General features: G+C 41.3%; 2 protein-coding genes across 6 annotated transcripts; both read left to right on the top strand.

Annotated features, from left to right (window-relative positions):
• The first annotated feature begins 1,536 nt into the window (after positions 1 to 1,536).
• LOC114868651 (alpha-2-macroglobulin-like) lies at positions 1,537 to 10,130 on the top strand. Of its 2 annotated transcripts, none has more exons than XM_029172440.3 (35): positions 1,537 to 1,686; positions 1,793 to 1,973; positions 2,055 to 2,211; positions 2,396 to 2,448; positions 2,775 to 2,795; positions 2,908 to 3,073; positions 3,158 to 3,242; positions 3,332 to 3,482; positions 3,662 to 3,779; positions 3,861 to 3,970; positions 4,092 to 4,259; positions 4,433 to 4,660; positions 4,801 to 4,864; positions 4,971 to 5,116; positions 5,193 to 5,342; positions 5,422 to 5,559; positions 5,652 to 5,739; positions 5,823 to 5,967; positions 6,199 to 6,424; positions 6,657 to 6,783; positions 6,868 to 6,989; positions 7,095 to 7,146; positions 7,245 to 7,328; positions 7,494 to 7,670; positions 7,786 to 7,861; positions 7,947 to 8,103; positions 8,189 to 8,263; positions 8,358 to 8,520; positions 8,606 to 8,793; positions 8,872 to 9,084; positions 9,175 to 9,296; positions 9,401 to 9,491; positions 9,564 to 9,632; positions 9,708 to 9,813; positions 9,933 to 10,130. In XM_029172440.3, the coding sequence occupies exons 1-35, from the start codon at positions 1,610 to 1,612 to the stop codon at positions 9,989 to 9,991; spliced, it is 4,353 nt and encodes a 1,450-aa protein (XP_029028273.1). In that variant the 5' UTR covers positions 1,537 to 1,609; the 3' UTR covers positions 9,992 to 10,130. The 2 variants fall into 2 exon arrangements, with proteins under 2 accessions (XP_029028273.1, XP_029028272.1); XM_029172439.3 differs by having other exon boundaries at positions 5,808 to 5,967.
• A 662-nt stretch (positions 10,131 to 10,792) lies between these two features.
• On the top strand, positions 10,793 to 19,583 carry LOC114868663 (tubulin-specific chaperone cofactor E-like protein). Of its 4 annotated transcripts, none has more exons than XM_029172463.3 (11): positions 10,793 to 10,894; positions 12,251 to 12,323; positions 12,448 to 12,509; positions 13,498 to 13,677; positions 13,907 to 14,046; positions 14,348 to 14,529; positions 14,614 to 14,870; positions 15,672 to 15,798; positions 15,958 to 16,074; positions 16,156 to 16,267; positions 16,606 to 19,583. In XM_029172463.3, exons 4-11 carry the CDS (start codon positions 13,530 to 13,532, stop codon positions 16,810 to 16,812), a joined length of 1,290 nt encoding a protein of 429 aa, XP_029028296.1. In that variant the 5' UTR covers positions 10,793 to 10,894; positions 12,251 to 12,323; positions 12,448 to 12,509; positions 13,498 to 13,529; the 3' UTR covers positions 16,813 to 19,583. The 4 variants fall into 4 exon arrangements, with proteins under 4 accessions (XP_029028296.1, XP_040929214.1, XP_029028295.1 ...); XM_041073280.2 differs by having other exon boundaries at positions 12,251 to 12,341; XM_029172462.3 differs by having other exon boundaries at positions 12,251 to 12,509; positions 16,606 to 16,815; positions 16,886 to 19,583.
• Positions 19,584 to 21,622: the final 2,039 nt, after the last annotated feature.

Genomic DNA, 21,622 nt, shown 5'->3' with positions numbered 1-21,622 from the left:
AACCTAATGTGAAGAAAAAGATTAAATCCAACTAGGTCAACCTCAAATAGAACGTTATTTTCCCCATGGAAACCTGACCTACTGTATTACCAACAACTGACTCTTTGATGTCCACTATAGCAGAGATAGGTCGACCCTTGTGCTGCAGGTAACAAAGATCACTGTCAGATCTCCAGTTTCACTTCCTGTTTTAGTTTAGCAGTTTCCGGTTTGTCACATCACTCTGCCTGCGCTAACTTTACTTCCGGTTCTTATTCACGCACCTGTACCCTATTCATCATCACTCCCCAGGACATTTAAGCACCACCTGTGACAGTTGTTATTCGCCAGATCGTTGATTCATTGTTCTCACGTTCCAGCATTTGTCTAGTTCAGCTTACCCTGTTATCGACCCTGTTACGTTTTTGACCATTGCTTCTCGTCTGATCCTGACCACTCTCGTAAGTCACTCTGTTACTGAACTCTGCTCGTTTCTGGACCTGTCTACGCCCGCCGATTATGTTCCTGTGATCTGAGCCCTTTCTGGTTTTGACTCCCGCCTGTCCTCGGACCCGATTTTGCCTAAGCCCTGTGGTGTTGCTACTCTGTGAATGACCTGGACCGTTTTGTGACTTGGATTCTGTCATTAAAGAACTCTCTTAACTATATCCACTGTCTACCGAGTCATCGCTGTGCATGTGGGTCCGATCCTTGCCGAAATCTGACAATCACAATGTGGATGGACGGTCAGTGCTTCAATGACCTGAACAAGTCTGACGCTGCTTAGTGACTTATTGTCATGTAACAATAACTAAAATTAACATGAACAAATAGGAACATCAGTGATCTAGATGCAGCTCAAAGTCACAATGCTGGAATGCAGCATTTAAATGGTTTCATTACCTGAAGTTGCCAAAATCAGTAAATCTTGGAGCAAGGTTGAAAATTAAAGGTACTCTGGGATTGGCTCACATTTTGAGGAAGATGTAGGTCATTAGGCTTTATCATAACTTGAAACAATAAGTGCTAAACCTTTTTTTAATGTTGCATCCCTGTAGCTGCCTGGTATTAAATATTTGCAGATGCGCACGGGCAGAGACATGATCACCAGGTGCCTGTGGTCAAGCACCAGCATTCTGTCTGCATCTACTGGGTATGTGTATGTGTAAAAATAAACACTTTAATAAACTAACATCACTTTCTTGGTCCTCAAACATTTACTCAGAGAAACCTTCTACTTTGGACTTCATGTTGGCACAAGAGTTGTTTGTATAGTAGTTAAACATCCCACGCTGCACAAGATTACTGGTAACTACAGACTGTCAAACTGTAGTTCTCGATAAAATGATTATAAATTATTTCTTTTCAGGTGAAAGCTTGTATTTAAGGGTTAATACACATGTATAACACCTTTTATGGTTTATTCAGGCAGGGTTTTGCAGTAGAACAACAAACGTCACATTACCAGGTCTTGCATCGTGTTTGTGGGTTTATTTACAGTCGCCCTCTGGAGCCACATTGATTTAACAGAGGAGTTGCGTCTGTGTGGGTGGTGAGTTCAGGGTCTGCGTCTCTGTTGGATTTTTGCATCAGTGCCTGTTTACGCACTTAGAGTTATACATAGTTCATCATGAGTCCTGGGATCCAGATGTGGACGCTGTGCGTCCTGCTGAGCTGGATGTGTGTGGTTCCAGCGCTGGGGGAGCTGTAAGTTTGTTTGGTCTGAAATGATATTTTTTTCCTGAATATTGTTTTTGTGAGTCTATTGTCATATCCAGTAAGTAAGTTACTCTGTGCATGTTTCTGTCTGGAGGCAGTACATGGTAGCAGTTTCTGCCGTTCTTGAAGCTGGAGCTGAAACCAGGTTCTGTGCGAGTCTCCTAAAGCCCAACATGAACGTAGTCATGACCGTGACTTTGAGATCTGAGACAGAAAACACAACCCTTTTCATGCAGACGTCCAATGAGGAGTTTCACACCTGCACCCAGTTTAAGGTTAGTTGGTTGGTGCTTTTAGCTTAAGACAATGGTGATTCAATTTTATTTGGTCTTTTGACTGCAATTTGTTCTGGACAGGCTCCTTTAGTGCAGAATCCAGAGGTTCAGAGGTTTGAGGTGGAGGTACGAGGTGATGGCTTTTATTCCAAAAGAGTCCAAAAACTTATGATCAAAGTCTATCAACCAATGACTTTCATTCAAACAGACAAACCGATCTATCTGCCTGGACAAACAGGTAAGAGACTGTGTGTGTGTGTGTGTGTGTGTGTGTGTGTGTGTGTGTGTGTGTGTGTGTGTGTGTGTGTGTGTGTGTGTGTGTGTGTGTGTGTGTGTGTGTGTGTGTGTGTGTGTGTGTGAGATCAGTTTTAATTAATGTTTTTTTCTTAGCATGTTTAACTCTACAGTTGAATTTCTTTCAGTGCATTTTCGAGTTGTCTCGCTGGACATAAGGTTCAGACCTGCCAACCAGCTGGTGAGTGTCTCCTTTTCATTTTGCATTATTATTTGACTGTAGTGATGCATTTTAAACAGTCATCAGTCTGCTTGGTAGAGGGTCAATATTACTAACAAGTCAAAACCCTGATATTGACAACATGAAAGCTAATATGTAAATACTGTATAGTATAGATGAATAGATTAAAAGAGCTAATTTAAACTACATACCACTGGACAAACAATGCAGTATATAAACCTTGTTGTGATTTGTACAATTGTAGAATTTTCATTGACTTATATAATTTAGCATATTTTAAGAGTTAACAATATTAGAAGAAGAATGACTTTATTCTTTTTTTGCAGTACGATGCCATTTACTTGGAGGTAAGACAACCCACATATGTGCCATCTACTCATCATCATTGAGCATGTACTGTAGGTCAAGATTTGAAAAAAGCATCATGTCATGATTATGTTTGTTTATTTGATATACCAGGATGCCCAACAGAACCGGATTGGACAGTGGCTGAATGAAACATCCAACAGTAAAATCTTGCAGCTTTCTTACTCCCTGAATTCTGAGGCTCGTGAGGGAACCTACACAATCGCAGTGTCAGTCGGTGGAAATAAAGTGTATCACTGGTTTAAGGTGGAAAAATATGGTATGAGACGATCAACCTTTCCATCAGGTTTTAATGAGCGATCTTTGATGAAGCAAGAATTCTAACCATTACATTGTTTCACAGTTTTGCCCAAATTTGATGTGAAAATAAATTCAGTTGATGAAGTTTTTATTAAACAGCAAGAATTTAAAGTTGAAGTTTGTGCCAAGTACGTCAAACTTCTCAAGCTACACTTTAACCCTCTCTCTTTGAACAAGTCACTGATCGTTGGGTTTGTGTTCACCCTCGTCTCACCAGGTACACGTATGGACAGCCTGTGCCCGGAAGCGTTGAGGTCGTAGCGTGTCGACCTCTCGAGTCGTCTTTCAGAAGTCCTGTTGTTGTTACCCCTGAACATCCAGAGGGAATCCCAGCAATAACTGCTCCGTGCTACAAAGACACACAGCAGGTGCAGTTTGCCTGCATTCAAATGCTCTGCACCAGTGTTTATCATCTCTAAGTTAGACCTCCCACAAAGCTGCTACTGGACACGTTTGGCTGTGATGACGCTAGTGAATGAATGTGGGCTGTGTAGTTTGGTTAATTTAGAACAATGTCCTAGAAACCTGAACATCTTGTGTTTTTCAGCTGAACAGAAAAGGCTGCAACACGTTCACGTTCAGGATGTCGGCTTTCACGACAGTCGATAACATTATACTGACAGATGTACTGTCCCTCAGTGCCAAAGTGAAGGAGGAGGGCACAGGCAGGTTTTATTGGTTTATTATTCTAGAATGAAATACACTGAACTATATAGTTTGTTCTAACATGGAGGCCTCTTGTCCAGATATTACCCGCCTGATAGAGAAGAATGTACAGATTTCTTATGTTGTTGGAAAATTATCCTTTTTTGATACACCCACGATTTTTGAACAAGGATCATATGTGAACGGAAATGTAAGTGTGACATATTAAATAGAATTATAAATAACTATGAATACAAAAATATTAAATATGTATTATTATTGGTGTATTGAACTGAATTACTCTGTTTCCTCAATGAAACTTTTATCATCAGGTTAAAGCAATGAATCATAATAACGAACCCATTGCTGACATGACACTGTACCTGTTTGTGAGTGGAAGTCAGCCGACAACCCTGCTACAGATTCTCACAACTAACAGCGATGGCGTTGCCTCTTTTTCATTGAACACGACGAACTATAGCACGGACATCGCCCTTCATGTAAGTAGAATATACACACTGTATAAATGCTGCAATTAGTTCTTAAGCAGAAACTTTAAATCAAAACATTTTAAAGTGGAGAATACAGGTATCATCAACATTATTCCTTAACCTTTAACTGCCCTCTATTGTTGCAACCTCCTGTCTAAATGCATGTACTATATGATTTGCAGGTTGATGACAAACCAAAAAGGCATTCGGGTGCCCCTAGAACCCCATCTTATGTAGATGGAGAACACAGGTTGTCTCTGGTGCAGGATGTTTCTCCGGTCATTAAAACATTTAGCTCCCTGGAGGTGAAGAACAAAGATAAACCACTTCCCTGTGACACAGAGGAGGACGTTTTCATTCAATACACTGTGGTAGGAGAGAAAGAGGGAAACGTGGATGTGATGTATCTGGTGAGTGAAACATCTCAGGTTAAAATGTTGACAATAATTCATGATCAACATAGTGTAACACTTTCAGTGATGAGCCAAATGATTTAGTGTCAGTCTAGTGGGTTCAGCTGCTGTGTGTTTAGTGTTGATAAACTCCACAGGTTTTATCCAGAGGAGTCATCATTATGCAAGGACATAAACAAGTTGAGGTGCAGAGTAAACAAGGTGGGTAAAGACCTGGTTTAATGATGACTCAGCTAAATAAGCAGCTGCTTCACTGAGTCGTGGAGATAAGTACCTTAAATGATGTTTGTTTATTGGTTTGTTTCAGTGAATGAGGGTGAGGTGTCCTTTAAGATCAAAGTGTCTCCAGAGATGGCACCAATAGTCCATGTTGTAGCTTACGCCGTTCTCCCCAGTGAGAGAGTGATCGCCACGACTGCCAGGTTCTCCACAGAGAAATGCTTCGCTAACAAGGTCACTGAGGCAGGAAGACATTCTCATCTGCTGTGAAGTCAAAATTTGAATTAACTGATTTAAATGTGAATGTCAGGTGTCGTTGGAGTTCTCTCCGTCCTCAGCTGTTCCTGGAGAGGAGACCACCCTGAAGGTGACGTCTGCACCTGATTCTCTGTGTGGCGTCAGCGCTGTTGACCAGAGTGTCCTCATTCAGGAGCCAGGGGAGAGTCTGGATGCAGATAAGGTGAACGATGGAGAACAGATTAGAGAACAGATGTATTAGGTCAGATGTTTATAGATAAGATCCATATTTTCCATTTCAGATATTCAGCTTGTTGCCTGTCGTGACTGACTTTACTTATGAAGTTGAGGAAATAGAACCAGAATGTCTGCCGTTAAAGAAAAGAAGATCTGTATTTAATCATAGATTTAGTGACAACGACGCCTATCCAGTTTTTAAGGTACCAGCGTGCTGCTTGAAATAATACAAACAATTAATTCGCATTATTGTCATGGTACATAAAATTAAATTCAGATGATGTTTCTTTTCTAGCGCGTAGGACTAAAGATGGCAACTAATTTGTTGACTCGAACGCCTACATGCGTCAACTTTAAAGGATCAATATATCACCATTCAAAATGTGATTGATGCCACATTGTCAACATTGAAAAATTTTTTTCATATTATTGTTGTTTGAATTAATTTTAGATAGTATGATTTCAGATTTCGACTGTTCACATGGAGTATATGCCCTCCAGACTTATGAGCCTGCTCCAGGTCATGGCCCTTTTCCTCCTCATTATTCTCTACTTCCAGTAATCCGCACTTTCTTTCCTGAGACCTGGATATGGGACCTGGTGCATGTGGGGTAAGGTTCTACTGCAAGGGTGATGGTAATGTAATAATATCTGAAGTCTACACAGTAAAGTGAATTTTAGTTAACCTAGATGTCTCAGTTGTGTTTTGCAGGAAAGAAGAATTTAAATGAAAATTAAACTCATGTACAAAACTGTGTGCATAACAATATAATTCGTCAATTATCTAATTTCTACAACAAGGAGCCTGTTGGATCTTTTATTTCCTGTGTTTTCTGGTGCAGAGAGTCTGGACAGAAGGATGTGTCCCTCACGGTCCCAGACACCATCACCACCTGGGAGACGGAGGCTTTCTGTTTGTCCCCTCAGGGTTTTGGTTTGGCTCCTCGTAAACAGATCACGGTCTTCCAGCCCTTCTTCCTGGAGCTCACTCTGCCCTACTCCATCATCCGGGGGGAGAACTTTGTGCTGAAGGCGACTGTCTTCAACTACCTCAGCAGCTGCATCATGGTAATCAGGATTTAAATATGCTTTATCACTCTGACTGTTGGCATTTCAACATAATGTCACAGTGTTCAGAACAGTAGATTTTACTAATTAATGTTTTAATGCTTTTGTTTTTGCTTCTCGCTGTGAAACACAGTATTATGAGATTAATAAATTTGCTTATTTGTATTTGTCTGGTATCTGTCTGAACAGGAGACTGCAGTAAAACGAGCACATTGTTGTGTGTGTTGAACAGGTCACTGTGACTCCTGCCCCGTCTCCACATTACACCCTCACTCCTCTCTCTGGTGACCAGTACACGTCCTGTCTGTGTGGCAGCGAGCGTAAAACCCTCAGCTGGACCATGGACCCGTCCAGTCTAGGTGAGTCAAACACTCATTTAAAAGCTGTTGTACGTCTTCTCTGGGATGAAATAATGGAAACAGTGACCTCCATGATCTTTTCAGGGACAGTAAATGTGTCTGTCAGCGCTGAGGCTGTAGCGTCTCATGCTACATGTGACAATGAGATAGTGAGCGTTCCAGACAGAGGTCGTATCGATGTGGTCACCAAATCTCTGATTGTAAAGGTTGGTGCCTTTAAAAAACAGTGCTTGCATTCAATAGGACTGAAGATAAATAAAGAACACAGTGGTGTCTTTGTGTGCATTATTTTCCATCTTCTTCTCTTTGAGGCTGAAGGAACTGAGATAGTGAAGGCCTACAACTGGCTGCTCTGTCCAAAAGGTCAGTATGGCTCAGACCACGTCACTCTGTCCTGGTACAGAACATGTAAGTGACTTTGCTTGGTACTGACTGTGACTTGACTTCCTCTCTGTTCCCAGGAGAGGCTTTAACAGAGGAAGTAGAACTACAGCTCCCACAGAATGTGATTGATGGATCTGCTCAAGCTTCAGTGTCTGTTCTAGGTAAACTGACTTATTTGTTTATTTAAATAAACTTCTTCAGTGACTGAGTTATTCTTTATTTGCTATCACATGTTGGTCTAAAAGCCATTTGAACTGTGACATGCTACAATAGTAAATTCAGAGTGCACATGGTTATTTGTGGTCTCAGTAGTTGTTTCTGTGCAGGCGACATCCTGGGCCGAGCCCTGCAGAACCTGGAGGGACTCCTGCGGATGCCGTATGGATGTGGGGAGCAGAACATGGCTCTTCTAGCTCCCAACATCTACATCCTCCAGTACCTGAAGAACACACAGCAGCTGAGCCCAGACATCAACGAGAAGGCGACAAACCTCCTCACCAGTGGTCAGTCTGCTTGTTTGTTATCTTTAATAAAGGACAATCTAAAATCACCAACCAGCTTCCAGGTCTGACAGTGTGTGCACCACCAGTGTGTTAACAAGTACATGTTGACTCCAAGGCTACCAGAGGCAGCTGAACTACAAACACAGTGATGGCGCCTTCAGCACATTTGGATCAGGAGCAGGAAACACTTGGTGAGAACAATAATAATGTTCCCTTTTATTTATTCTTTCACCAACATGATAAACAGAGTAATATTTAGTATTACTTTTCCCTCAGGCTCACGGCGTTTGTGATGAGGTGTTTTTCTAAAGCTCAGTCCTTCATCTACATTGACCCAACAAAGATTGAAGAGTCTAAGACCTGGCTGATTAATAAACAAAAGGCAAACGGCTGCTTTGAACAGTCTGTGCCTCTGTTTAACAACAGAATGAAGGTGATGTGAAAGATGCTGATCTTGGTCTTTTAATGTAGTTACAGTGTGATGCAGGTCCAGTGATGTGAATGCTTCCTCTCTACAGGGTGGAGTCTCTGATGAAGTGACTCTCAGTGCTTACATCACTGCTGCCTTCTTGGAGATGAACACATCACCTGATGTTTGTTTATCTTCACAGTTCAGATAGAACTGCATAATGTTGTAACTCAAGCAGAAGCATAGCTGTTAATGTATTGGCATTGAATCTGTTCCAGAGTCAGGTGATAACAAAGAGCCTGTCCTGCCTCAAAGAGTCCATCAGTGACCTCAGTAACACCTACACTACAGCTCTGCTGGCCTACGTCTTCACTCTGGCAGGAGACAAGGAGACTCGTTCTCTCCTTCTGCAGCACCTGGACAAAGTCGCATCCAAAGAAGGTGAGTCGTCCTAAAGAGCATGAGTCTGACTTCACTGCTGTAAAAGCATGTTTTACTGTATGTGTTGGTTTGTGTCTGGTTCCAGGAGGTTTCCTCTACTGGTCTCAGAGCTCAGAGGAAACTTCAGCCTCTCTGTCTGTGGAGATCAGCTCCTATGTGTTACTGGCCAAACTCAGTGCCTCACCTACAGCTGAGGACCTGGGCTACTGCTCCAGTATCGTTAGGTGGCTGACGGGGCAGCAGAACCAGTATGGAGGCTTCTCCTCCACCCAGGTACTGATCTGTGTCATATTGTCACATTCTGTGACCAAACTGTAGATGGTCACATAGTGCTTGTGCTTTGTGTTGTAGGACACAGTGGTGGCTCTCCAGGCTCTGGCTCTCTACTCCACTCTGGTGTTCAGTCCAACAGGTTCCAGCACAGTGACGGTCCAGTCTCCCAGTGGCCAGCTGACATTTGATGTGAACCAGAACAACAAGCTGCTCTACCAGGAGAAGACGCTGCAGGACACAACAGGAAAGTACAGCCTGGAGGTGAAGGGCACCGCATGCGCTTCCCTGCAGGTCAGTCAATGAGCAAAAGCTAGAATGTGTGACATGGTTTTGTTATGTTTGAATTAATACAAATGAATTTAAAACTTTTACCCTTTCCAGATTTCTCATCACTACAACATCCCAACTCCTGCTGATGCCACCAGTTTCAGTTTAGAAGTCACACCAGAGGCCAATTGTACTAAAACTCACAAAGCTATACTCACTCTTAAGCTGAGATATCAGTATGTAACTTGATGATAAAGGATCCAGAATAAAGGTCATAACTAACAGACATTCTAAAAACCAAGCAGAAATCATATACTTTCACTTCTTTATCCCTTTGCAGATATAGAGGAAAGGGGAACTACACCAACATGGTGATCCTGGATATTAAAAATCTCTCTGGGTTTTTCCCAGACCCAAAGTCTCTGTATAACGTGAGTGTTTCCGAAATGTGTTAGTCATTATGATGAAAAATCCACTGACTCTAATCTCTAATCTATTTACAGATTAAACAACAAGTGTTTCTGGATCGCATTGAAGAAGAGGAGGATCATATTCTGGTTTATGTTGCACTGGTGAGACAAATTTACAGCAGGGATCAAAAAATGACGTTGTCCATGTTCGTTACTGATTCAGGTTTTCTTTCTCAGGTATCAAAGAAGTTCCCAATGGAGCACACCTTGGACCTCGTTCAGGAGGTAGCAGTCCACAACCTGAAACCAGCTGTAGTCAAAATCTATGATTACTACCAACCAAGTAAGTCCTGTCCCCCACATCAAACTGATTTATTGACAGACTGAGGTCTTTAGTGGGGTTTTAAGGAAAGTTAAAGTTTTGGACACAAAGTTTTGACTGTAATTTTTTATTTTTCTCAGGTGCCCATGCAGAGACAGAATACATCTACCCCTGTGCTGCAGGTGTCGGTCTACAATAAGACAAACATGGTTACTGTAATAGGACAAATATTAAAACTGTTAAACCCAACAAGAAGAAATTTTATTCTCTTCATTATGACTATTTCTTTTCTGCTTGACAGATGATGTGTGTAATTTAAAACCATGATATTAAAGTTGGACCTTCTGTTTAAATCATACATCCAATTAGAGCTTGTTTTCTACTTTGTGTTACAGTTGTGTGACTGCTGTACTTTATGGTTGTCTAATCAAAGCTGCAGAATCTATCTCAACATGTATTGTCTGTTACCTACCTAGAAAAGCATCTGTTACAGTAAAACATACAGCCACGAGATGGCGCTAATATACAGAGCGACAAAGACTTAGATTATCATGAAAAAATATCAGGGAAGGCGAGTCCTAATACTAAATATATATAGTCGCTCACTAATTGCATGACAAATTATTCTTTGAGTTAGGGCCAACTGTGAGCATATAATACATGCTTGTTTAATAACAATATATTTACCACATTTTATGCACTTGATAAGCTGAAAACAATTTAAAAAAACACATTCATTGTAATTATATGCCATACTTATAAATAATAAAAAGAATATAAAAGTATAACTATAATTTATGACTGTCACTTCACACTAGTATCAGCAGTAATACCAGTAAAACAATGATATCATGGGCAGTATTATCAGAGTAGCTCGACCTATGTATTATTAATGTTCGTTTTTTGTAATTTAATTGCGCCTTATAAAATCATATAAGGCGCAATCATGTCACAACTATGTTTCTATTTAAAGTAAAGTTATTAAGTTATAGAGGAAAAATGATCTCAGCCCCGAAGCTCCGTCACTTCCGGGATGTGGGACGAACAAAATGACAGCTGGTTTGTTTTTATCAACAACGTAAATTCAAAGTAGACGTTGAAGGTACGTACGATACTAACCTTGTGTATATTCGCCGGGTTGTGACACGTCCCTTCAGCTCGCTGCCATTCGCCGGTAATCACAGGAAAATCCGAAATCTGTCATCGGTGCCACCTCTAATCTGCATCAAGCTGCTGCTGCTGCTGCTGGGGGTCAGGCTGATGCTGAAGTGGACCGGACCCCGATCGGCTGCACTCATTACGAGTCGGTCCCGTTAACTGAGGCTACGCCAGGAATTCCTGTTAATGCTTTAATTTGGTTAAATTTGCGTGTTTTACTTAGAAATCCAAATTCCGTTAAAACACCCTTTAATTTGCGGGGTTTCGGAGCATTGCTGGCTTGTGCATAGCCTAACAATACACATTAGGAGATTTAAATGATCAGCATGAGCTCCGTGTCAGCTCGGCTCTGATCCCACCGAAGTCACAGCAGCTACAGCCGTAAAATACCACCTTTTGTTCTGGGTCTGCGTGTGGTCGCCGGGCTCGTGTGTCACGTATAAGAGTTGAAATCCAGTGTAATTACTAATCCCATGTCAGAAAGGTGTATGCCGAAATTACCAGACCTCCTTCCGTAATCGTTCTTTGTTGTGTGGGACTATATTAGACATTTGTACATTTAGCAAAAGTAAATTAAATGTAGATTTCAAGGATGTTTGGCCAAGCGGGCTGTCCGCTAGTTAAACCTAACTCCGCTCCAAAATGCATCACTTTACAACAGGCTGTACTGTATAGGCCAATTGAGCAACGTAACGACAATATTTAATACCCTGTACAAATTACCGAAAATAATATATAATATCGGCATGAATCTAAATAAATGAGTAGCACCGGTTGCTGAACTATTAGACCAACTTGTGTTCTAGTCCGTTCCTCTGTCGGCGCCATCACCGTTCTTTCACCTAGCTAGTGGTGTGAGTAAACCAGCACTAAAAGTGCACTTGTCGTACACATACTTACCTAACAATTATGCCGAATTAGCTAACACGTCGAGTTCATTTGCTTGACATATTAATTTGTAAATTTTTAAATGTGTCATATACATTAATTGGCAGATTATTTTAAATTGTTACATTTCTTAACGGTGTTTGGCAAAGCGCGCTTTAATAGCAGAGGCGACCCACTTTTAGATTGTTTGTTTTCCAACCCAGATTTCCATGAACCTGTGTATTGTCATGGCAGATAACCTTGTTTATTTCATTAACATTTGTGTTAACGTTCGCCCGCTTGGTGTTTGTCCCAGACCTCAGGTGATCCGCTCCCAACGCTTGTGATTCTGTTGGTTTTGGCAAGTGAACAAAGGCTCAGAACCTGACCTTTGACCCTGTTTGTTCCACCCTCTCTTTTATGGCTTGTTCAGTTTTCTGACAACCGACCAAAGAGAAACCAACGCTTTGCTGGAGACGTCCGTCGGTCTCACCAGCCACGCTGGAGTAAGACAGTTCCTTGGGGCAAGTTTTCTGTTTCCTAATAGAGAAGTTTTTTTTCTTAGTTTCCATTGCAATAAATACAAATGTTTGTTAAGTGGATAGAAAACAAATCTGATGTCATTAACAGGCAATCAGTACACAAACAGAGGGCCGACTGCTGTGATACTGGTCAAACCAGCGTTTCTTTAGGTAAGATGATTTCTGGCAAATCTTTTGAACCATAACTATACTGTGCTTAAGATATTTTATATTTTTTAATAAGATATTACATAAACTGTTGGAAAATTGTGACTTCTTCTAAGCAGGTCAGTGGGTCAAACAAATATCATGCAGCTTATGTGTGTGCATCTGTTTTTGTGCTTTCTCCATTATAACAGCTATGATACAGTGTGATTAATATCAAATATGTTTGGTTATTTAGTGAAAAGAGACTATTAGCTTTCACGCATTACCACAATTTAGTGCAGGCGGTTTTTGACAAATAAGATACTGTAACAGGACCTTTTTATTTTTTTATTCCTGTTAAACCACTACATAATTCATGTATCCTTGCAGCAGACGCCACAGTGAGGCTCAGTTCACTGAGGGTTTTAAGACTCACATGGATAAACATGTTTTTTTAATAACAGACACCAGTGGACCCAGTGAGGCCCAGGAAACGCCCTGGGTCTTCAGACAATGGTCCAATCCAGTGTGCTGTAGTTGTGAAATGAGGTTTTAGAGGACGTTGTTTGGAGGGGTTTCATCTGACACCAGTCCAAATAGAAATGGCTTTGAAATGAGTGGACTGATGATGGTCATCTGAATAGCTGAGCATTGTACTAGCCCCGAGTGGCAGAACAGTGGGAGTATAATGGTGTGTAATTTTACACCAGGCTTTCACTGAGCCAAACCAGTTAAACTGCAACATGACGTCCAGACAAAACACTGTTGGTCAAGCTTTGGAAAGGTTCATGCCAAACAGAAAAAGATTGTGGTGAATCTGATTTCTCTGCCTAACGTCTGTGTACAGTCTACTGTATCATATAATCGATAATTTGTCTGGACTCTTTATATGAGCCAGTTGTGTCGAACCGTGTCTTGGTGGTGAATAGTTTATAATGCTCAGGCTGCACTTAGATGCTGCAGCACTTTCCACTTCTTGACCTGACAGTAATTGCTGTGGATGTCTGTCTAGCCGAGGGGGAAGCTGTTCAGCGAGACAGAGCCATGGACTCGTCAGAGGATACAGACGGCCGCAGCTTCGTGGAGGTGATCAGTGAAAAGTACAGCCCAGAGAACTTCCCGTACCGCAGAGGGCCTGGTATGGGGGTGGTGGTGGTGCCCACCACAGGCCTCCAAGGTTCCCCTATGAAAGGTGAGATCTTTACTGGCATTGTATGACAAAATCACAGTTGCCATCTGGTGCATGCTACAGTACAGGCAAGAATCTGAACCTATGTCCTAGGCTCAGAAGGAACTACAGTAACTAGGCATGTCACTCATTAAACCTTCTGCCATGCTCTAAGGCCTTTTACATACAGTAGGTGTTGTAGATTTGCTAACTCGTTATCTTTCTCCGCCTCACCGCTCTCGTCTTCCTCCAGACCGTCTGAACCTGCCCAGTGTGTTGGTGCTGAATAGTTGTGGGATCAACAAGGCAGGAGACCAAGCTGAGATCGTTGCTTTCTGTGCTCATGTCATGGAGCTGGACTTGTCCCACAACAAGCTGCAGGACTGGCACGAGGTACGACACTTGTTGGATTTTACCAAATGAAAACAGGTGTTCACCTACAAACCTTGTCATTAGACCATAAGAACCCTGACTGATGTCACATACGCTGTCCTGCTGCCTGAAATGTGCACTGAATATTTATTACTACGAAAATATTAATATCCACTTAAAACAGACTGCTCCTTTTCCTTTATTTTGTCTCTTTAAAAGTAAAAACTTGACTGTGACTAAATACAATATACAATACAACCTGGATGAAAAGGAAATAAACATTTAGAGTGACAGAATGTGAAAACACATTGTCTCGTTCCAGATCAGTAAAATTGTATCCAACATCCCTAACCTGGAGTTCCTGAACCTGAGCTCCAACCCTCTGGCAGGAATCCCCCTTGAGCCGCGCTGCGCCGAAGCCTTTTCCAGCGTGCGACGCCTCGTGCTCAACAACACTCAAGTGTCCTGGGACACTGTGCTGCTGCTCACCCGGGAGACGCCAGAGTAAGATACGAGCAGTTTCAGAAGCTGTCACTGTGGGAGGTTGTCTGCTTCACCCCGCGCCTCCCTTCCTCCTGTGTGCTGCAGGCTGGAGGAGCTGTTCCTGTGCCTAAACGAGTACAGCTCCGTTAGTGCCTCCAGCGTGGCCTGCCCCACCCTGCGCCTGCTTCACATCACCGACAACAGCCTGCAGGACTGGGCGGAAGTCCGTAAGTTTGGCTCCATGTTCCCCGGCCTGGACACTCTGGTCATGGCCAACAACAACTTGGCCTCCATTCAGGACAGCAAGGACATCCTGCGCCGGCTCTTCCCCAACCTGCGCAGCATCAACCTGCACAACTCAGGTCAGGGGGTGTCACTCGTGCGTTGGTCTGAGCTGAATGCAGCTGATAGAATTAGCAGAAGCAAGTGAGTCACTAACCCACAGTAAAAGCTTTGAGTTAGTGTAGAGCAGGACAACGCATTCCTCCCCACACCAGCTTTTATCTCAAGGGATTAATGTTTCTATTTTGGGGAGGTGTCGCTGCTGCGTCTATTTTTAGGATTTCCTTCACAATGAGGGGACAAAAGCAATATTTGAAGATTCAAAGTGACTTTACTTGTTTATGCTCTAAAAGTGCCAGAGGTAGGTTGAGCTTTCGAGACTTGAATATATTTAAATGAACAACACAGACTGAGGTCATTCTTACTGGAGCAGGAAAACAGAAGGAGAACTGAATACTAGAAATATAAGACAGCGGAAATTAGAGACCAGGATTAGGATTTTCATATATTCAAATGATAATTTTATATTGTCAGCAAACTAAATACTTGCTCATACCTCCAGACTCCTTAAAATGATTTAAAAAACGCTCATTAAGGGATTGAAGCAGCTTTGTGTTCAGTATACAGTATGTTTAGTATATACAATACTGTATGTGACTAAAGCCAATAATTAGTACATTTGTTTCAGACTATTTTCAACACCTCTGTCAAGTCCTAGCAATGAGTGGATGTGGGATTGAATAAAAAACAGTGAGTTTGTGTTCCAGATAATGAAGCATGATGTTTAGAAATAAACACAATCCGGTAGATGGTTGACAGAACCAAAACTACTGTCACCGTTGGAAATGTTTGAATGGTGACGCCTGACTTTACTTTGTCAGGTCTCAGTCAGTGGGAAGACATTGAAAAGCTGAACTTCTTCCCCAAGTTGGAGGAAGTGCGACTGCAGGGCATCCCCTTACTGCAGGCCTACACCAACGCAGAGCGACGCAGCCTGATGATAGCACGGTGAGTCGTCCCCTCAGACGGCGGACGACCCCTCAGTTGGGGACAGGGCTTTTGTTTCTCCTATCACTGCACAGAACACTTGACATCTGAGTTATATAAGACTGTGATTCAAGGTTTCTGGCTCACACGGTCTCTCCATATGAATGTCCCCCTCCTCAGGCTACCTTCAGTATCAGTGCTTAACGGCAGCGTTGTGACCGATAGTGAGAGAGAGGACGCAGAGAGGTTCTTCATCCGTTACTACATAGACTACCCTGAAGAGGAGCTGCCTTACAGGTGTGCTGCAGTAATGGCACTTGTGTATTTGTGTGACGTGTGTACGTCTTTGTACTGTTTTTCTGCTCTTTTGCTCTGAAGATACCATTCCCTGGTAACCAAGTATGGGAAGCTGCAACCGCTGGCTGAGATTGACCTCCGACCTCGCTTCTATGCTCAGGTGGAGGTTCATTTTGAAGAAAAAGTGGAACAGGTGCATATTTAACTTCTCTCCAGTGACTGACACCAAAGTGTAGCATTGCAGTGATTGTGTGAAAATGTTGGTGTGAGTTAAATGTACTGAACCCTGAGCACATAGTTGAATGATGCCTTGTTTTACTTTTGTTCATTTTATTCATTTTCAGGTCAACAGCTTTAGTTTTATCATTGTTTCACAGTTGAGATGAAACAAGGTTAGAAAAAGTGAAGCATTAAACAAATAGCTATTAGAACGACTTCGCCACATGAATAGTGTCACAATAGTGTGAAATAGTGTCCAAGTTTACTTTCAGGATTGCATTTTGATCTGGAAACTGTTTGTTTTTATGTCAGCTCAACATCCGTTTGGACCAGACAGTAGCTGAGCTGAAGAAGCAGCTGACAACAGTGGTCCAGTTGTCCACCAACAGCATGAGGCTCTACTACATCGACAAGGGCAGCGCCTTTGGTCCAGAGGAACTGAAGTACAACACTCGGGCTCTACACTCCTACAGTATCCAGGACGGTGATGAAATCCTGGTGGTGCCCAAGAACAAATGAACAGTGGGTGTTCAGTTGGCTGGTTAGACTGACTCCTTGATTGATTCATTAATTGGATTATCTCACATTCCAGAACGGGAAAATGCATATGAAATGGCACCAACGGCCCACTTGTTGGACAAACAGAGTAAAACGAGAAGATAGACACAGAGCCTGCACAGTGGACTTCAGTGGGCTGCTGGGAGGCTGTGGGAGGATAAGCACCCAGTTCTGGAGAGTATTATGTCTTTATTTATCTCAGCTTTATTTGAGGGCACCCAGAGTTAGCGGACATATCTGCCACACTGGAGAACAGGCTGACATAGCAGCTCACAGTCAGCTAGCAGCATAAGCGCCAGTCGCTGCCATACCAGCAAAGCTTCACTGCAGCTCTGTTCCTTAGTGCACGCCATGTACCATAGCACCTGCACAGGCAAGTATCCAACACCACCGGAGTGCTCACTTGTCGCTATTCTGATAGGTGGTGACGCAGTGGTACTAAATGGAGCTGTACTCCTGTGGCCATCTTCACGTTTACTGTACAGTATGCACAATATCAGGAAGAGCAGCCTGTGTTAAAGGAAACCTGGCAAATATGCTGTTAAACGCAGGAGCTTGGGTGATGTTTTATTCATACTTTTGGGAATAATTGGCAGTTTAAAAAAAAGCTGCATTCACATTATTTGTTAAAACACCAACAGACTCTCAGAGTAAAGTATTAATTCTATATATTTAACAATCAGTGTGACATGTATTATAGAATAAAGACATTTTTAGTCTTTGCAGGTCCAATTCATAGACATTAAGCTATTTAAAATGCTCTACTTTGATTAAAAACTCTTTACTCACAGTAAAATTCACCACTTATGAATATGCAAGTATTGCTCAGTTCTTAAAATGGCCTGTGTGTAGTAAAAGTGGTTTGACAACACAAAATGACCTAAAGACAAAAATTACTCTTAATTTTACGTTTCCTTATTTTGGATCTGATGATATCTCTTAACATAAAACACGTAGGGGTGACTGTACTCATGCATGCGCATTCACACATGCCCACGCAGGTTAGCGCAGAACAGCTGTTGTGTTGTGTCATGCGCTGCCACCTACAGGCTTCATCTGTGCTCTGCCACTACAATCATCTGACGGGATGAGGTTTGTTGTGAGGAAAGCAATGACACAAACAATCAACACCGAACCTGAAAGACAATCTTCTGGTGCATGTTGTGAGTAAGAAAAGTAACATAAAATTTTCAGTGGCCCGTTCAGTTGAGCAAGGTGGATTTTGTTACGTGAGGGAATGAGAATTTCCTTTTTTGGATTTGACCCATAGTTTAGAGCTAGGAGATGTCAGCTCCTGCTCCTTAAATTCTGTTTTTATTTTTTCTTTATGATGTACACTTTTAAAAACACTAGTAGAGGCCCATTTAAGCTGCATAATATTTGCTGAAATGTTCTTCTAACCTTCTGCCACCAAAGATATCTCATTAGAATATTATATTTATGGGATACACATGACCAGTATGTGTTGCGTTTATTATGCAGCATCCGCCTTGTATGAGAGGAGCAATGATGGTAGATGTTGCTGTCGGTGCTATTGATTTTTCCCATGGCAGGCATCGGGCGCAGTGGGGGAACCTTGGGGTAGTTGTAAGACTGAAGAAAGAGCAAATGCATCAAACTACAAAATTCAATACTTACGTTTTGTTGCTGTTTTGAAACTGATACAGTATGTACGTCATCTGTATCTGCGCTGTAGCGCCAGTTTATCGCCCTCCAGAAGCATCAGTACTGTATATGATAAGAACCATCACAACTTTTCCCTGACTGTTATTGTTTGTATTATTTATTGACAGCACTGCTATACTTGAAGTTGAGAGGATTAATACTGGGTAATATGATTCAAGAGTATGACGCTGTAGCAACGCTACACGTTGAATAGTTACAATACTGATTTCCCCATTTTATCAGTGCCGACTAAATGATGTGTAGCATCAACCTCAGCCATAGAAACCAGCAAAGAGGCAGCAATGCAGACACTAACATCCAGGTTTGAAGTGCTGAGTTTGGGCTTATCAGTGTCAGATTTGTTTAAAGTGAGAACTGTGTGCAGGGCGAGTGATGCACAGTGCGTATTTATTTGATTTAGAGGTTTGTGAGGAAACTGATCACTTTGCCTGCTCGTTTATGGAATTATTTACATGTTGGAACATTGAGCCTCTGGAAATAATTTCAAGTCTTACTGTATTGTTTACCTGTTGAATCAAGACTTGAATTTATTGTGTCTATTACATCTTGTCCAATCTGCCACAGGCAGAAAGTTTTGGCTTTTGCAACCCTTAAAGCCCCTGAATGTATTTCTCTGTAATAATAAGCACTGACAATTAATAAAGCACCCATCAGAGTTGATATTTAAAGAAAACACATGCATAAGCTCATGTGATTAGACTTTGACCGTACGAAATTAAAGTGAAGTTAATCATTTTTGTTTGACAGTATCCAATCTACCTGAATATGGGACATTATATTTTCTCAGTTGAGATTTACATATTTAAAACAATGGGGCAACAGCAACACAAATGAAACAAAGACAGGAGACAAACCTTTCATGTGGCAAAACAAGTTTAGGATTAAGACACCGGAAAAAAGTTTTTCCGCGCTTTTAAAGGAACTTAAAATTTACATTTAATTTGTTTGTTGTTCTTCTTCTTGGTGTTTCATTCCTCGGACTGACTACTTGATATCATGTTCCCAACCTCAGCTAAACCCTCAGTAGTGTGCATTTTACTGCCAAAGACTTAAACTGTGAGGCATTCAAAGCCCTCGTAATTCATCTAAAAAACAATCCTGCAGTGACACACAGATTTTAGAGGCAGAGAGTTGTTAAGATCACTAGCAGCAACCTTAACAGGCAAGAGTCCAGAGCAGCCATTAGATCTAGGCTGAGAGTTGTGACTGTCACATGTCAAACTTTTCAATGGTGGCGCCATCATCACTGTCACTCTAATTTCTTTCTTCCCGTTTATATGTAATCCAGGCTGAAAATTATTGTGTTCTGACATTTGGGAATTAGACGTATAGGAGATACCACCCTTATGTCTGTACTTAAATGCCAGAAGACTATTAACTTAGGTTAGTGTAAAAATTTTAAATTCTTAATGGCTTTCGCCAAAAGTAAAAGAAGAAAATCTACAAAGGTTCACTTATATGGAGCCGCACAGGGGTTATGTATTGTGTCAGTTTGAAAGTCAATATGTATGTATATAAATTTTAAAACTAAATTTGATTTACAAATTTTCAAACCTATGAAAATATAGCATAAACAAGCTGTAATGTGTAAGCAGCATATGTTATGCTTTAGCGTGGGTGTAAAGCTCTATGTACTGTGGACAGTGTGTACACATACAGCAGCGATGCTTGAAAGACGATGATGATGTCACAAAACAGACAGGAAGCTGGTTTTGGGCACCGAATGCTATTAAAGGGACCAAAGTCTAATTTAATTGTTTGACCAAGTGTAAAAAACTCTTCAGGTTACATAGGCTGGCTGTTCTTTAACTCATCCTCTACCATCAGAGTAACTGCAACTGTGATTTAACAGAGGAGACTTTGATATAGTGCCTGTTCTGAATCCATCTGCCCGATGAACTGCACAGCTTGGCAGGTACATATACAGTAAATATTAATTTTCAAAACAGTATTTATAGTTAGTGGTTTTTACTTTCTGTGTAATTGACATACAGTACCAAACTAAGACGTGTTAAACTGGTACAGTATCATGCTCTTGTGAAAAAAGGTTTTAATTAAGATAAGCACAAGATACGAACTCGCCTGATAAAATGGATCAATTCAATTCAAAAGCTCCACATTTCCTGTGCTTAGTTAAATGCTCAACACAATACTAGACATCTGGCAGCTTTAATGTAGCACACCCTGTCTGAATGGAAATCTGTTCAAGTAAATAGATACTGTTAGTCTGGAAATACCAGTAAATACACAGCTTGAGTCATCATCTGCCTCTAAAAGAAGTACAGCACAGCTCACATTGCTATATTTGTCTTTATTATAGTGTTATTGAGTTTAGTGTGAATAAATATATAGGATGCTTATCTGTTATAGGTAAATCATTTGCAGCTGACATTTAGACCTCTTACAGTATATTCGAGCCACCTATGTCTACAAAAAAGAATTTAATAAAAACATATTTCAGTAAATATTTCAGTAAAATGTACAACCGAAAACATTATATATAGTTACATACACATGAATTGACCAAATAATATAATACAACTTATTTTTATAAATTTGTTTATACAAAAAAGCAAGAAAACATAAAATCAAACTAAAACATTACTGCATTGTACAGGCAACAAAGAGCAGACATGAAGGCTGGAATCTTTATGGTTGGAGGTACAATGTTATCTATCTGTTCAGCAGAGTGTATGTGGATCCAGTCCCATACAACATATTGGCCACAGGGCTGCATTGTTCTTCAAACATTCAAAACACTGGTGAGTCACAGCACTGCATTGCTCAGGAGTAGAGTCTATCGTTAAATCTAATGTTTCCAATTTAACACACGTATAGTTAACGGATGGATATTAAAAAAGCAAATTTTGTATTTAGGCGTAAAACCACAGGAGTTTAATTGATTATCATTAAATGCATCAGTCCGTGTTTTTTTACAGCATTTTTTTTTCAATGAAAGAAATCTCTGATGTTTACATTCATCACCAAGGCGACGAGTTAAGGGGCGGCTCGTTGCGTTGGCTGATGACGCTGGCAGGGAGCTATTAACCAATCACAGTTCAGCTCTGCTGCCGGACTGACGTCA

The sequence above is a fragment of the Betta splendens genome, chromosome 13, assembly GCF_900634795.4.
Source record: "Betta splendens chromosome 13, fBetSpl5.4, whole genome shotgun sequence".
NCBI lineage: Eukaryota > Metazoa > Chordata > Actinopteri > Anabantiformes > Osphronemidae > Betta > Betta splendens.
This window is presented reverse-complemented; position numbering and strand designations above follow the sequence as displayed.

Coding starts and splice junctions, on each gene's coding strand:
- LOC114868651 (XM_029172439.3), top strand. CDS start 1,610: ATGAGTCCTGGGATCCAGATGTGGACGCTGTGCGTCCTGCTGAGCTGG. Junction 9,297..9,400: donor ACTCTTAAGCTGAGATATCA/GTATGTAACTTG, acceptor ATCCCTTTGCAG/ATATAGAGGAAAGGGGAACT. Junction 9,633..9,707: donor TTCTGGTTTATGTTGCACTG/GTGAGACAAATT, acceptor TTTCTTTCTCAG/GTATCAAAGAAGTTCCCAAT.
- LOC114868663 (XM_029172462.3), top strand. CDS start 12,404: ATGTTTGTTAAGTGGATAGAAAACAAATCTGATGTCATTAACAGGCAA. Junction 12,510..13,497: donor TCAAACCAGCGTTTCTTTAG/GTAAGATGATTT, acceptor ATGTCTGTCTAG/CCGAGGGGGAAGCTGTTCAG. Junction 16,268..16,605: donor TTGAAGAAAAAGTGGAACAG/GTGCATATTTAA, acceptor TTTTTATGTCAG/CTCAACATCCGTTTGGACCA.